This window comes from Chenopodium album, chromosome 3 (assembly GCF_948465745.1).
Source record: "Chenopodium album chromosome 3, dcCheAlbu1.1, whole genome shotgun sequence".
NCBI classification, from domain to species: Eukaryota; Viridiplantae; Streptophyta; class Magnoliopsida; order Caryophyllales; family Amaranthaceae; genus Chenopodium; species Chenopodium album.
In genome coordinates this window covers 382,754-399,896 of record NC_137836.1, presented here as the reverse complement: position 1 = coordinate 399,896, position 17,143 = coordinate 382,754, and the positions used below count along the sequence as shown (strand labels likewise).

General features: G+C 35.4%; 3 protein-coding genes across 4 annotated transcripts; 1 reads left to right on the top strand and 2 right to left on the bottom strand.

Moving 5' to 3' along the window:
• The first annotated feature begins 302 nt into the window (after window positions 1–302).
• On the top strand, window positions 303–3,254 carry LOC145623186 (cell division control protein 2 homolog C-like). The gene is made up of 5 exons (XM_081676460.1): window positions 303–1,094; window positions 1,173–1,266; window positions 1,357–1,426; window positions 1,600–1,738; window positions 2,929–3,254. The coding sequence occupies exons 1-5, from the start codon at window positions 561–563 to the stop codon at window positions 3,019–3,021; spliced, it is 930 nt and encodes a 309-aa protein (XP_081532586.1). The 5' UTR covers window positions 303–560; the 3' UTR covers window positions 3,022–3,254.
• Window positions 3,255–3,599: 345 nt separating this feature from the next.
• On the bottom strand, window positions 3,600–4,601 carry LOC145609579 (putative calcium-binding protein CML43). Its single transcript, XM_081665033.1, has one exon. It carries the CDS (start codon window positions 4,411–4,413, stop codon window positions 3,733–3,735), a length of 681 nt encoding a protein of 226 aa, XP_081521159.1. The 5' UTR covers window positions 4,414–4,601; the 3' UTR covers window positions 3,600–3,732.
• Window positions 4,602–6,728: 2,127 nt separating this feature from the next.
• On the bottom strand, window positions 6,729–12,762 carry LOC145623160 (2,3-bisphosphoglycerate-independent phosphoglycerate mutase-like). 2 transcript variants are annotated; one of them, XM_081676458.1, is made up of 10 exons: window positions 12,603–12,762; window positions 12,335–12,511; window positions 12,040–12,167; window positions 11,776–11,926; window positions 11,444–11,647; window positions 10,118–10,542; window positions 9,315–9,507; window positions 9,093–9,188; window positions 7,399–7,554; window positions 6,729–7,039 (listed from the first exon to the last, which is right to left on the bottom strand). In XM_081676458.1, exons 2-10 carry the CDS (start codon window positions 12,494–12,496, stop codon window positions 6,875–6,877), a joined length of 1,680 nt encoding a protein of 559 aa, XP_081532584.1. In that variant the 5' UTR covers window positions 12,497–12,511; window positions 12,603–12,762; the 3' UTR covers window positions 6,729–6,874. The 2 variants fall into 2 exon arrangements, with proteins under 2 accessions (XP_081532584.1, XP_081532585.1); XM_081676459.1 differs by having other exon boundaries at window positions 12,335–12,525; window positions 12,603–12,751.
• Window positions 12,763–17,143: the final 4,381 nt, after the last annotated feature.

Here is a 17,143-nt window from a genome sequence, read left to right as displayed (position 1 = left end):
TAGTTCTATTAACTTGTATTATTGTGTATAAAAATTGTTACAAACAAACTAATATGAAATTTAAACAATAAAACACCCCATAACATAATCTAAATAAAATCTCAAACCCAATTCCTTAAATAATTAAACAATTTTGTTCTATCGGCACAATTCTATTTATCGACATTTATGTTTACTAATTAACTTACGTTTATTTTAATGTCTATTAAGAAAGCAAACATACTAGCCAAAAAAAAAGTCACACTTTCGGCCTCGCTCACTAGCATCACTATATTGCGTGTACAACCCTAGTATATAGTATAGATTTGAATTTTGAAATTGTTGTATTGAACAAAAAAAAAAAAAAAGAAAAAAGAAAAAAGGGTATAGAAAGTGCAAAGTGCAACGGTAACCTAAAAGAAAAGGGGAAGAGGGGAGTAGAAATAAAAAGGGATGACGGAGTGGACAGGTTATGAGAAAGAAGGGGGAAATTCAAAATTAAAAAGGGGCGCTCCTGGAAAATTAGGGTTTGTGAGATCGAGGAAGATCAATCGAAGAATCAATCAATCAGATTCCTGGAAATGGACAAGTACGAGAAGTTAGAGAAGGTAGGAGAAGGAACCTACGGAAAGGTATACAAGGCAAAGGAGAAAACGACGGGACAACTGGTGGCTCTGAAGAAGACGAGGCTTGAAATGGATGAAGAGGGAGTACCACCGACTGCTCTGAGAGAAGTTTCACTGCTGCAGATGCTGTCTCAATCTCTGTATGTTGTTAGATTGCTGTGTGTTGAACATGTTGACAAGAAGAACAGCAGCACTGGAATTGCGAAACCCTTACTGTACTTGGTGTTTGAGTATCTTGACACCGATCTTAAGAAATTCATCGATTCTCATCGCAAGGGTCCCAATCCTCGTCCTCTCCCTCCTACTCAGGTTCAGAGCTTTCTCTTTCAACTTCTTAAGGGTGTTGCTCACTGCCACAGTCATGGTGTTCTTCACAGAGATCTCAAGCCCCAGAATCTTCTTGTTGACAAAGATAAGGGTATTCTTAAGATTGCTGATCTTGGTCTTGGAAGGTCTTTCACTGTCCCTATGAAGAGTTATACCCACGAGGTTATATCTCTTTCCCTTTCTCTGTTATTCATTTCCTTTTCTTTCTTTGTAACAATGTCATCTTATTAACCTCTCCAGATCGTCACCCTGTGGTATCGAGCACCCGAGGTTTTGCTTGGTTCTACCCATTACTCCACTGGCGTTGATATTTGGTCTGTTGGTTGCATCTTTGGTAAACTCTTTTTTCTCTTCTCAGTCTTCTGTTTGATCACCTGCCTTATTAAACTGCATGATTTTCCAATTAATGCTCATCCTTGTGCAGCTGAAATGGTGAGAAGGCAAGCTTTGTTTCCTGGTGATTCAGAATTTCAACAACTTTTACACATTTTCAGGTACCAATTAACTTTGTTTTCTGCTTTTGCTTCATTCATGTCAACTTCATCTCATTACCCTTGCATTTGCTGTTTCATTGTTGAAGTTTTTGCTGCACTAAAAATACATTGTAAAGAGAAACCTTAGCAAATTTAAAAGAGGTTCATGTTTTTTTTTCTGTTGATCATGTCAGGTTGTTGGGAACTCCAACTGAGGAGCAGTGGCCTGGAGTAACTGCTCTGCGGGACTGGCATGTGTATCCTGTGTGGGAATCTCAGAATCTTGCTCGAGCAGTTCCATCTTTGGGGGCCGATGGTGTTGATCTCTTATCTGTGAGTACTTCACATCCATTCCTGTTTTTGATGGGTTTTCCGCAGCTACATCAATTGTGGTACTTATTCCTCTATTTAGGGGGTGTTTGATTAGAACAATGGAAACAAAGTGCAAAGGAAACAAATAAGAGGGGGAAAAGGAATCATATAACTATTACCTTTTCATTTGTTTGGTTTAAATATGGATAGGAATCAATATGTGTGAGGAGGGTAAGGATTTATGTTAGCTTAGATATTAGAGTGGTAACAATTGGGTGGAATCCCTTGTCCTTAGGTAAAGGTAATTGTTACCAAATCTCTTTATCGAACATTGGATAATGGTAATGGTTTAACCAAATCTGTTTCCAACCTAAAAAATACACTAACCAAACATGCTCTTAGTAGAAATTGCACATGAATGAAATTCTTGATAACAGGATCCAATGCAAGTCACATATATAACAACACCAAGAAATGATGCACTTTAGGAGGGGGAGAAGGTTAGATCAGTAGGTAGTGGTGGTGGTGGAGTCAGGGGTTTGGGTCTCAAAATTTGACAATAATTATTTTTCATGGCTTTGTTTTGTTGTCTATCCTTTCTTCTGCCCCTCCATTTCTATCTTTCCTTTTTAATTTGTGCAACCCAACTGCATTTTTTCCCTCTCATCTCGCTTTGCCAGCACAATTCTCAAGTCTAATCTACAATAAGTATGCTTTCAAACAAATGTTCCCCATCTGCTAGATGGTAAGCTTGACATGTGCACCAATTAAAATCTACAGAAAAAGTTAATACTTGAAGCTACACTCTTATGACTTACAAGACCCCACAACTCAATGTAATTTAAAATCTTTTTGGTGTAAAAAATACTCTTTAAGTTGCATTTGCCAGATGCTTTCTAGTGTCACTGTTAATTAGATTTTAGATTAAGTGATTACTTTTAAGTATGTCAACAATACAAGTCATTTAAGGGAAGAGAAGCTGAACAAAAGTAGGTCATGGAAAGGGGAGTGATTTAAATTTGTTTAAAGACTAATGAATATCCTCCTAACTTCATTTTGAACATCCTTTTGAATTTGCCTTGATATCCTAATGATAGAGAAATGATGAAGGCAGATCTATATTGCTATTTCATCCCATATATTAATTCAATTTAGTATTTTTTTATACCTTTGAAAAAAGACAACTGAGATTCTTTGTTTTGGGTTTGTAGAAAATGCTCAAATATGATCCAGCTGAAAGGATCTCGGCCAAGGCAGCACTGGATCATCCATACTTTGATAATCTTGACAAGTCTCAATTCTAGAAATGGTATAGGATTTCACTGAATATAGGGACTATTGTTGGTGTAATATTTTCAATGTATGATTACTGTTGAACGTGTCATCTGCTTGGTGATATAATTTCATGAACTTGTTGAAATGCTTGTGAGAACTCTGGTTTGTATAAAGATATATTTGTCGGGGATGATGAAGATAAGAAATTGTTGTTGCCTTCTTAAGAGTATAAACAAACAAGAAAATTTCACAATTGATTTAATGTGCTTTTCTGCTAATATTGGGTGATGAAATTTTCTTCTACTGTCTTCCCTGCAATAGTTAGCCTTCCTGAGTTCCTGAAAGCAGATATTTTCCATCTTTCTTTTCATAGAAGATGCTGACAAAGTATGTCCTTTACTACATATTACGAGTGTCATTAAGAAAAATGTGTATAAATTAGGTCTAAAATAAACACAAGACTGAATGAGCTTTAGTGTAGAATGAGTTGAATCATTGTGATGATGATGCAATCTAATGATAAATAAGGTTGTAAAGAATTCGATTACAGGAAGATGTAGTTAGCCTGTGAGGAATTTGATTACAGGAAAGTTGTAGAGTATAAACGTAGATGATAGATAAAATTATTAGAATAGATATATGTGATCCAGTAAATGAACAAGGCAGAACAAATGCAAAAGTAAAATAATTGTGGACGACATATTGGTAAAATAGAAAAGAAAAGAAGCCTAATTTATTAATTAAGCAGAAGGAAGAAGAAGGGTACGGGACATCATATGCTTGAATTCGAAGAAATCAACACGGCCATCGTGGTTGTCATCAAAGGAGGAGATCATGTGTTGGATGTGGTGGAGCTCTTGTTGTGCCTCTGGGAAACCCAATTTGGAAAGCACTTGCTGAAGCTCAGTGGCGGAGATGTATCCGTCGCCATCGGAGTCGAACACCTTAAAAGCTTCGTTGAGATCAGATTCCACCTGATCTTGTTGGTGATGGGTTACATCTTGAAAGTGATCATTATGATCATGGCAGTCAAAGAAGAAGGTGGTGTGCAGGGAGTTGTGAAGGGACTCGAAATCGTCGAAAGCGAGGCCGTGGTAGCCAGGCTTGATGAAGGAGGTGACAATGGAGTGGAGCTCTATGTCATCATTATTATGATCATCTTCCTTGTCTTCGTCAAGGCCAAGCAGTACAAGTGCCTGTTTGATTTCATCGACAGTGATGAGGCCGTCTTTGTTCTTGTCAAACAGATCAAACACACGCCTTAGCCTCAATGAATTCAAGCTCTCGCTTCTTAGCTTGAATGAACGTGAAGCTGATACCGATGACTTTTTCCTGCTCAATCTCCTTCTACTCGCTTCTTTTTCCATCTTCTCCGAATTTGATGCTTGATCCATTTGATCCGTTGTTACTTCTTCTCCCATCTAATTTTACTTAATAATTAATTACTTAATTGCGATGATTGATGGATCCAGATCCAATGGCAATCAGTCAGACAGACAGGAGTTAAGTTTATAGGGTGGGTTTGGTTTGTGTTTTTATAATTCCATTCAACATTTCAACCTACGATTTCGTATTAATCAAATTATTCTATAATAAATTATTTGGACAATAATGGTCGACAATGAAACGAATCAACCGTGTCTTTCTCGTCTACATTTCTTATCAAGTGTAAAACCCCTGGCCACGCGGCTTTGACGCCCACCCTAATTCCTTAATTTACCAATCCCCCTCTCACATTCATTAATTTTTAGATTTTTAACGGATTATTCAGTATATTATGTTTCGATTATGACCTTACCTTGCTAGACTTTTTTAATCTCGTGTAAATAATCTTCTTTGGTTGTATTAAAAATAAAAGACTTTGTTCATCTATTTTGTCATACACAACTTTTTATTTCCTCTGTTTTTATTTAATTGATTGTTCCACTTTTAAAGCAACGAACATTGTCCATTCAGGTTGACAGTTCAGTTCTAATTCTTGTTAAAATCTTTTGGATGCAAATTGGTTTGGGTCGATTATGAAATAATAGTGGGTCAGTCTAATTTGGATGTTTTTTAATTGAGTTGTAATGGCGTTGGATCATGTTTATGTTAGATGATTTAGTGCTTGATTTAGGTGTACAAAAATCTGGGACAAATGATGTAGACGAGATTTGATCACAAGTTTTGGATACCACCCTTTTGTTGGTGCAAAAAGGCAAACAAGTCAATGATGCTCCTATGTAGGGAAAGAGTATCGTAGGGGTGTGCCCTTAAGAATCACTAGCCTTTAAGTTAAGGCCTCAATAGTGTACAACATACATATGACTAATGCGGCAAGAGATTAAAGATAAATTAATTGATCATCAAACGAGAATACAATACAAGTATGAGGGTTTAGAGAGAGAAATAGACTAACGATTAAATTAGATCCAAGAAGGGAGAGTTACTTCATTATTAATCACAATTGCAAATTTGCTAATCTCTCCACGAGTTCACAACACTCTACTGTTATCAGTTTATCATTGCCACTAATTCACAATACTATTTTAGGCTATCAAGCCTAGGATGCCAAGAAATTAAGAAAGCTTAAAGAAACATAAATTGTAGTTTGATTATAGATTTGATGATTTGAGGGTCTGTTCTCATACGTTAAAATTCAGTTCAGTTCAGTTTTGCTCAATTCAGCTCAGTTCAGTTCAGCTCCTAATTTCCTTCTCTTATAAAATATTCATATCAGTTCAACTCAATTCAGTTCAGTTCAGCTGAGTTAAGTCAATGAGAACAGACCCTTATCCTTGTTCGTGTTTCTCGTGACCTTCCCCGATTTGGGCTGTATGACACAATATTGGGTCCAAAGACTTAGAGTCCAATCGTGGATTAGGTCTTGTGTAGTGACCAAGTCAACAAAAATAAAGAAAAATAGGACTAATTCTCTCAAAATTTAACCAATTAAGCTCCTTGAACAACCACATTTTAATGTTTGTTTTGTTTACATTTTCAAGTAATGTTTCATGGAAACTTACTCCACATTTCCAATTCTTAGGAATATTCTAATCTTGTTTCGTTTAAATCAAATTTCCATAATTTTGATTGAGGTTGTTTACCACCTCATTTGCAAGGAGTGTAAAAATCCCATAATTAATGGATTTGACAATTATAATACATGGAAAAAATTCATATGTTGTAGACAGTGTATTGGTAAGATTGATGGTGAAAGTTAGTGAGCAACTTTGACAAAAGAAAAGTGAAAGTGCTTAAATTGGCATTAATTTCAGGAATTGGCTTGCAAATTGCAAATGTGAAGATTTGAATTCTATGCTCCAAATTATACACGGCCAGTTAGATTTGTCAGAATAAGCTTCCTGACGACTTATGAATACTTGGGGAGTTGGGAATTGCTATGGTCAACATCTTTCTAGATCTGCAGATATCACAAAAGTAAGCTCCTCATCCAAGTCAGTAAGTCAGCTGCTGAATGCTATCATAATTCTTACGTTAAGCCAGCTTAATTGATAAAAAAATAATGACAAAAGCGACTGATGATTAACGATTTTTGGGTTTAAAAAGAAAAGTGTTTTAGACTTGATAGATTACAAAAATGACAAGTTGATAAAAGCCATTAGCTTGCATAGCCATTATTAAGGTCCATAAGGACAATAACAAACAATAAAGCAATAAGCTTAAAAGATCAAAGGGCTAGAAGGATATAACCAAAAAAAAACAGGGAAAAATATAACCAGTAGACTCAATGAACTGAAGTAATGAACCACCATGCTGATTTGAATCTTGTAAAACAAATAAAGATAATCAAAATTCAAAACTGTTTTACCAGGATCTTTCCTCCAGATAATTTTTTTATTACACGATATGAAGGGTTTTTACTGATCTTTAGTCCCTAGCCTAGTTGTCTGCAACCTCAATGAGGGTTGGCTCATAGTCACTAGGAGCCTCATATCCATGTAGGTTGATCACCGTGGCTGCAACATTGGCAAGACCACCATCAGGTACATCATTGCGGAATCTAACACCAGGAGCAAGGCCAGGACCACCAATTGCAATTGGCACCTAAATGAGAAAATACCAAATAATTAAGAGAAAATTCTTCTTGCATAATAATACTTCCTATGGCCAAGGAAGTAATACCCAGGTTTTTTTAGGGGGGGGGGGGGGGGGGGGGGGGAAGGTGGGGAAAGACCATAGCAGAGTCGGAAATATGATTTTAAAATCAGTGAAGACCAAAAGTTAAAAAGGGCACCTAAACCGAATATAAGACCATCTGATACATGTATTCATTGTATCGTATTGTCAACTGTAGGCCTCTTGATAATCAAGAGTGGTAGAAACTCCCAGCTCCCCGACCCACCCCACCCCCCAAATGTCAGAATATAAAAGGACATTATGTAATCACCAACCAGACCACATACCGGTTGTAACGTGTGAGATGTAAGAATCTGAACTTTTCCGTCCTTGTCAAGTTGAGGCTGCCCTTTCTTGTCCCTCTTTACCATGTCTTCAGCGTTTCCATGATCAGCAGTAACAACATATATTCCACCAACTTGCTCGATGGCATCAAATATCATCTGCAAAGCATCCAACCAATCAAAATGACTACCTCTAAATCTCAAATAGATACACTAACAGACAAGGGTTGACCACATGTTAAAATATAGCATGAGTCAATGGGACCATTGAGATTTGAGAGCACGAGAAAAACTCTATTGAGTAAAATTCCTTTAAGATTTGTAATGAAGCAATCTCTTCAAATTCATAGTTAAGTAGTTGATCAAAAGTAATTGCGAGTAAGGCACGGCAGAGATATCTCAATAGTGTGTGATTTACGAACAAAAACCATCTTACATTGATATCTTAATCCAAGTGGAGTTTCCACAATTAACATATTTTCACAATCTGTAACTTCTTATTTGGTCAAACCCCACAGCTTTTTTCCAGGAAAGACTTGCATAAAATTATATCCAATTATATCCTTTTAAATCAACAATTACAAGTCTCCTCGATTAAACCACTCTTGTAGGTATTTGCGCACACACCAAGAGGGTCACACTCGCAGCACGACACCTATTCATGCTCACTTTATTCCCCTTTTACAACAAACTATTTCTTCACCATGTGAAACATACTCTCTGGGCATGCACATTGAGAGTAAACAGCAGGAAGAGAGTATTTTTTTTTGGTTAATAGAGTAAAAAGCAGGATTGTATCCTCAGATCCAGATCCATGGTCTGAAAATTTGGATACAAATCCTATTTTTGAGACAAGAATGAAGTCAATGTAGAACCTGTGGATCCATTTTGTAATAGGTACAATTTTATAGAAGTATTTTCTAGACACCAAACTAATTTATGAAACTTTATTTTTTTTAATATATTAAACTTCCTAACCAAAATTAATGTAGTTGTAAAGATTGTAAGAAAGTAAAACATGATGAACTAGACACTGGATCAGGTGGATCTTAATCTGGATCCTTGACAAAATCAGTTCTTGATTGACAATCAGTCCAGATCTCATTTACGGAAACAAGACTTTAATTTGTGGAGTAAGAAAAATAATCTAGGCACTTCTCAATTTGACATCTCAAACTAATTTTTAAAGAACTCAATCATGCATCAGGAGTTCTTTACATTACTTCGAAGACTAAAAAGAAAAATGGAAAATAGTTTTTTTTTTTTTTTTTTCTTTTTTGGTGGGGGGGGGGGGGGGGGTATAGAGGGAGTGGAGAATAAAAGAAAGGTATAAGCTATGAACACCTTGAAGCACCAAGAAATATATAGACAGATGAACTGGCAGTCATGGTAAAGCTAATTTAAGTGTTCAAAGAGGGAAATGATGTGAGGACCTCTACTGTTTTAACGAGTCCAAATTATTACATTCACCTAAAATTTAGTATAGAGGCAGATGACCAATAACTCACTCACATCTGTCATCCTCAAAATAGGAAGAGAAAAAAAAAAAAAAAAAAAATGTCCACATTTCAATCACCTCAACCCCAGCATACAAGGTCAAACCAAGTACAACATCAGAGACTGCCACTGGACAGAGGGCATGAGTAAACCTGGAAGTAGAAATGAGATTAAAACATATACAACAGCAAGAAGTGTACCTTGACAGCTTTATCAGCAGCCTTGCAAGCAACAACTGTGGCTTCTACATCACCAGTATGGCCAACCATATCACCATTGGGTATGTTGACACGGATCTGAACAGATTTTTTTTAAAAAAAATTATTAGTTCTTTTTTATTCTTTTTTTTTTTTTTTTTTTTTTTTTCCTTATAAGGGTAAAGAGCTCCTTCAAGGATGCTACGAAAAGGAATTTCTAGTTACCTGATGGAATTTGCGGCTCAGAATGGCATCCCTTGCCCTTTCACCAATCTCCAAAGCCTTCATTAGAGGCTGTTCATTAAAACTAATGCCACTATCACTAGGAATTTCAACATACTCCTCCAATTCAGAGTTAAAGTAACCTGAGCGATTCCCGTTCCAGAAAAAGGTAACATGTCCAAACTTGACTGTTTCACTGTAACATGGAAAAGAGATCATTTGAAAAAGTTACGACAAGTAATTGCCTTGAATAGTTAAACCACAGCTAAAAACACATGCAGAAAGCCAAATGCAACACATCTCCAATTAAAACAGCAGGGCTTTTACTGGTTCATATATCATGCCGAAGCAGGCCACAAGAAGACTTTAAAAAAGAGAATTCACTACTACATTGCAGCTGAACTGGAAAGAGCATTACAGCAAGCTAATCTTAAGCTAAACCTCAAGTAAAAAATAATCATCAAATTCTATCAGGAGTCCTAGTCTATAATGGAGAAATTGAAGGTAGGTGCTTTTGACAGGGCATACTATTATCTAAGCAAAGATCAATGGCAAATAAAGCAGAAAGGCAGAGAAAAAAAGGATTATCTTCCATCATATTAATCAAAGTGCAACACTACTTCAGCACATTCTCAAGAGCATGTAGAATCATTTCTGCATAAATCCAATCAGATAGCATGACATGACAATATGACATTAATCCTTCTCACTAGTATAGCAACATAAGCAATTAGATTATTATAGCAATATTGATTAGGTATAAACAAATCAGCAGGTATGCAACATCAGAAACCATTAACACTCACCTGCAAGCAAATGTTCGCACACCATTGTGAACTAAATACTCCCCAGAAGTTCTCTCAATTTCCGGAGGAGAAACAAGGTAATGACTGGGAAGCTTCAACTCTCCATCATATTGAAGCATACCAGCATAACGGATTTTAGGATGGCGAACTCTGTCAAAGTGATCAAATTTTTCATATTCAAGCGCCTTCGCAAGCATAGTCATGCGATCAGCCCGGAAATTAAATGTGACAACAGCATCTCCATCGACTATCGGACCAACAGCCTTTCCATTCTCATCCACAATAACAAAAGGTGGTAAATACTGGTCGTTAGCCTTAGTCTCCTCCCTCAATTTCTTGACAGCCTCAACTGCATTCCTGAACTTGTATGGAGCTTCACCAAGCACTTGAGCATCCCATCCTCGCTTCACAACCTCCCAATCATTCTACAAAACAAAGGGCAAGATGCACAGACAATTAATTGGAGTATGGACAAACTTGAACAAGATAAAATGCACTCAGCAAAGAATTATTTATGCAGTAAGTGAAAAATCAGTATCAACTACACCCAAATCAAGTATGTAAAGGACAAAAACTGCATAGGGATACTAAAAAAAGAAGGTTTGGGTTGGAATAAAGGATAAATCCACAAATGTTCACTGCATACAGCCATAAATAAAAATCATTTATGGCCTCAACTTAAGTATACTTCCAGCATCTAGAAATTAAACGAAGACCCATAGACCATAAAGTACGTATCAATATTACTGCCAAATGTCATTAAGAATCAAGCTTTTAGGAGCATATCCAATCTATATGCAGCCAGCAACATCAGTTTCACAAACCTCTTTTAGAGGATAAAGAAAACTTACAAATTTGGTCCCTCCTATCCAAGTAGGCTAACAAAAAAGCGCAGTTAAAGGAATTTTAATGGATACAATAGATGGTCTTATAGCCCAAGTCTTTTCCCATTGGGCTAAATTACCACTATAAGGCAAGAAAGTTGTGAGTTTCACGTGTAGAATACAATGGGGAGGAGCATGTACGGTATTTATGGAAGTAAAATGTGCAAAATGGCTAGTCTACTAGAGGTCTTTATGTTGAGCTAGATAAACAAAACCAGTAAAGGAATCGATCAAGAGAAGCAGCACACTAAAAACGTCAATATTTCACTGATAATGTGATGTCTAACAGTCAAATATGGAATATTCATCTATAAACATTGTCCCTTAATGTGTAATTTCTAAAAACAATACAAAAGGAAGACAGTGGGCACAGGAATCAAAGTACAAATACATAATGCACTACATTGTCCAACAAGCTGTAAAACTTATAATGACTACTAACCTCATAGCGATCCATAGTAACATACATGCGACCACCACCAGATGCAACCTGGGCATCAATACCTTTCTCGCGTAACTGTGAAAGATCATTCTCAAGAGTTTCTACAAAGCCTATACTTGAACCATCTAAAACATCACGGCCATCAGTAAGAATATGAACACGGATTCTCTTGGCACCACGTTCAACGGTCCCTTTCAATAACAACTGAAAAGAAGCAATTGTAAAGTAAGAAAAACAAAAGTTAGCACAAATTGGAGAAATATCAAAATGATAACACAATACAAAAATGAAAACCTACGTAGACTTGACTCATGATTCAAGAAAATCAATACCTGTAGCTGATCAAGACGAGAATGAACACCTCCATCACTTAGCAAACCAATGAAGTGAACTGTATTAGTTTGAAAACACTCCTTGATGTAGTTAAAACCTTCATCCTCAAAAATTTTCCCAGAGGCAAGAGCTTTGTCAACAAGCTTGGCCCTAAAAAAAAAAAAAAAAGATTTATGTGTTGTTGAGCAAGAGCTTACTAAAAGTAAAATTAAAATCGCAAAGGTAAAGAAGAAATAACCAGAGATAAAAGAAGAAGAACAGACCCTTGAGCATAAATACGGCCGGCACCCAAAGCGTTGTGGCCAACTTCACTGTTGCCCATATCATCTTCTGATGGAAGTCCAACAGCGGTACCATGAGCCCTAATCAACCTCCACTTCTCAGGGGCACCCTGGAGATAATTGATCAAATCGAATCAAATGATAAAACCCTAATCAAAACTGAAACAATCTCTCTTAATCTGAAATAATTAATAAATAAATCAATTATAAAATCAAATGAAAACCTGAAACCATCAAAACTCTAATCAAAACTGAAACAATCTCTCTAAGTCTTAACCTGCTTGAGGGAATCCATGGTGGGAGTCTCAGCAACATGGATACAGTTGTACTTATCAGGATTAGCTTCGCCCCAACCATCGAGCACAATCAACGCCAATATCTTATCCTTTGGCAGCTTAGGGTGATCTGCCAATTTGAATGATAACTCTGAACTTCCCATTCTCTCAATTAATTCCTGACAATTCAATACTAAACCCTATCAATAAATCAACAATCAACAATCAACTATCAACAATCAACTATCAAATCTTAGATCAGAAACATACCGATTTTTATTGATGTCGATTAACTCAGATGAGGCAGACAGATCTTCTAAATTAGACTACTCACTTCGATACTTTATAGAAGAGGTGGCTCACTCTAATTGCAGCGCACTCACCACCTTTAAATTACTAGGGTATTCTTTTGTTTAATTAATATAAAAAAAAACAAGGGGCTTTCAGAAAGCAGAGGTCATCACACACTTCTCTGATTAGCCGATCCGGAATATTCGTTGAATAAATATACATCTCAATATTTTTTATTCTTTTCTTTGGGAAGGGGTTCAAACTTCAAAGGTCCACATGCATGCCAACACTGCCAACCCCAATACCTAACCGGCTTACCGATATCTTTCTTTTTTTTTTTTTTTTTTTGACAGATTACCGATATCTTTCTTAGGGTCTATTTTGTGTAGCATAATTTCGGTTTAGTTTAATTCGTTTTTTTTTTTTTTTTTTTTTTTTTTTTTTTTTTTTTTTTTGACAAAATTTACTTTAATTCCTATGGATTAATTTTTTATGAAATAAATTATTCATTTCAGCTTTGTTTATGGCATGTTCTCTTTATTTTAATTTTAGTTCGGTTCAGCTCTAATCAGTTCAGTTCCAAATTTCCTTCTGCACATGCCCCTGGTTTATGAAATAAAAACTTTTGCATGCCCCGGTTTACAATAATTTTATTGCACATCGTACATTTTGTGACCCATTTTTTTTCTTACAAAAGTGACATTTTTTTTCATAAAAGTGACCCAGATTTTACAAAAACGCACTAATGTTCGCCGACGTCCCCGCCATATCCATTGGTGGTGGGTTGCATTTCTGTCATTGCATTTACATTAGCAACACAGTAATTGCAATACAAAACTAGCTCCAATCATTTGATCACATTCACCAAACATAGATCAATAAGAACACACAACCACAGTTTGTTTAAATAGAAGAATCTATTACATATTACTAAAGAAGAACCTAAAATGATACTTGGCAGCATTGTATTGAATAATTTCCCTCCAAAAGTATTTGATGAAAATGAAAAAAAAAAATTTAAATCACAAAATATATGTAATTCTTATTTATATTCATGTATAATTGCGATTTGTTTTTAAAATGTACAAATTAAAAATAGGTTTTATATAAACCGTGCATCGCACAAATTCTAACCTAGTAATCAACTAAGCAAAACAACTCATGTAAATAGATGGTAACTAGCAGCTATTTGAAACAATTAACAACTAAAATTTAATTGTCAAACAAGGCATATAAGGCCCCGTTTACTTCACCTTAATTTCCTGAACTGAAATTATTTTTACTGAAATAAAATTATATTTGTTGAACTGAAATTATTTTTACTGAACTGAAATTATTTTTATTGAATTGAAATTATTTTTATTGAATTGAAATTATTTTTACTGATTTTCTATTATAATTCTTCTTTAAGATAACTGAATTTTACTTAACTGAACTTATTTTTACTGAACTGAAATTATTTTTACTGAACTGAAATTAATTTTACTGAACTGAACTTAGTTTTACTGAACTGAACTTATTTTTACTTTATATTATTTTTTTTAAGGTGAAGTGAATTGGGTTTAATTCTCTCTTATAGTGCAAACTAAGGCCCCGTCCTCTTCACCTTAATTTTGCTGAACTGAAATTATTTTTACTAAACTGAAATTATTTTTACGGATTTTCTATTATAATTCTTCTTTAATAAAACTGAATTTTGCTTAACTGAACTAATTTTACTGAATTGAAATTATTTTTACTGAATTGAATTTAATTTACTGAACTGAACTTATTTTTATTGAACTGAAATTATTTTTTACTTAATATTATTTTTATTTTTTTAAGGTGAAGAGAACAGGACCTAAATATACCCTTACTGACGACATCGATAATAAATTCATAACCCTATACGTTCGCTATCACTAACCATATTTTTTTTTAGTTTGATATTTAAGCATGGAATCGTAGCAATACATTACATGCCAATTCAAACCCTTTTTTTATTACGTTCTAAATAATGGAGACATTGGCATGCAACATGCATGTTTTTAAGAGGATAATGTCGCGGTGGTCCTCGTAGAAAACTAATTTGATTAGAGCAACTATAACTAACGAGACTAAATAATAATAATACTAACTAGGTGTAGGGAATAATTTCAAGCCTTAAAAATTCCACTAGCTTGAACCCCACTGTGATCATACACTAAAATACGGTGGCGTCCAAAAGGGAAGAAGATAGAGCAAAAGAGTCGCCAACAAGTTTTTAAGGAACTTGTAAACCGTTCACGAGGTGAAGGTTACACCCCTTAACGATCCAAGAGATCGTCAACTCCATAAGGTCATGAACCAAATAAGGGTTCGGGGATGATGGTACAAATCCAACCTAAAAGAGATTGAATCTGCCCTAATAATAGGCCTCTACTTTATTCTGCTCGTATTCATGTGCGCTTTCTGATTAACATGCAATCAATAGGATTAACCCTAAACCTGTTTATCTATGTTGGTTGAATTTAATGCACAAATAAACTATTATTGGCGACCACTTGAAATTATAATCACAATTAACCCTAAACAAGATTATTAATTATCTTATTAAGCGTGATTGCAAATACCAATTCCCTTTAAACATGCATAAAAGGTGATCAAGCAATAACAATATAAAATAATATGTATCAAGCAACATAATAAATAATCAACATCATTAATAATAATAATATCAATCATAATCATAATCATATTAAAGCATAGCAAGATCCTAGGCATGATACTAACAAGATTAATAACAAACCCTAGCATGTCACTAAGCATTAAAAATCAAATCTTTAACCCTAACATGATACTAACATGAATAAATATTAGGAAGAGAATAAAAGGCATCATAACAATCATATTTGATATTAAAAATACCCTAGACATGATACATAACAATATAAACATGATATCTACATCATAATATCAATTAAAACAATTAAAGCACTTACTTGGATGCCTCGTACCTCTTTTTAATAACAAAATACACACGTTAGTAACTTCAAGGAAAATAATAATCAAAACAATTAAATTAAATAATTGAAAGAGAGATTTGGGACCAAACCCTCAGAAATTAAAACCTTTCACGTCTAGGGCGAAGGCAACTTCGAATATGGCTAGGTGTTTCTAGATCTAATGAATGCGGAATTTTGTATGAAAACCAAAGTTTAGAAAAGAAAGAATGCCAAAAGATTAAGAATTGAGAATTGATGAAAGAAAGATGATGAATAAAGAGAATTGGAGAATGTTGATGATTATTAATTGTAGATTGTAGAAAATTGATAATCGGTGATTGGAGATAATTGGTGATTGTTGATTGTCGATGAATGAAAACGGAGTTTTTGGTACGATATTTATAGAGAAAATCAGCTAAAAAAGATAATTTATCAAAACAGAGTCTGAAGATCACAGAAACAACTTGGCGTTAGCCCTGACTCATTGGCGCCAGGACCAGTGGCTAGCGCCAGGCGTCAATGGCTGGCGTCTGGCGCCAATCCTGGTTCCAGGCGCCAAGGCCTGGTGTTGGACGCCAAACCGGCTTTTAACACGTTTTCGAAACTATGATAATTTTACCGTACTGGAAGATAAAATAATATAATTTCAGTCGAAAATGCTATTTGATCTAATTAAAAATCTAAAGAATCCTAATTGAATTAAGAATGCTAAGACCTTCTAGAATGTTCTAGAAGACCAAAACCATTCCTAATTACATTAGGAATGATAAATCATATTAGGCCCTCCCCTAGATCATTGGGCCGTACTTAAAACTCAAACCGGGCCCAGTTTAGTAAATTGGCCATAAATTCCTCAATATTCATCGGAATTGGGCTTATAATATATCGTTGGAAAGGTCTTTGCAAGCCCCATCCAACTACACCATTATTGGACCCATATTATGGACCAACCAAACTGGATTGTCTGTTTTCTTAAAAATAAAGTTTTCAAAAACAGGGAGAAGAGAAAAGAAAAGAAATAAAACTTTCCGCAACACTAGACCTTTCCACACTTTCGTTTCATTCGATTATGATTCAACGTGAAAGGTACTCATCACTGGGTTTGGTTTTGGGGAGACACAAATGGGTGTCTACAGAAGCCCCCACTTTGACTGAGTTTGGAGAAACGCAAGTTTCGAAAACGAAAGGCAAAGTAGCGATAGGGACGGAGAATGATTCAGAACGTTCTGCGATCCTAAATCAATCTTGTAACGCCGATACCTGCAAAACTAGCATTAGTTAAACAGATAAAAGAGTTAAGAAACGCGTATCTTGCACCGTCGAGCACACGTCTCTGAAAGTAACCGATTGTTGTTGCTGCTTTACTGTTTTGATGACCTCCTGCAAGCTAGAGAATGTCATCCCGCTTGAAAACCGCTACGCCTGTAACTGCTTCCAAATTAGAAGATTGCTTCGCCTGAAACTATCCTCTCCGTAATGACAATATTCCACATCCTAGGGAACATCATCGAAGATTATTTCTCTTGAAACAATCCTCATTCGCATTGATAATATTCC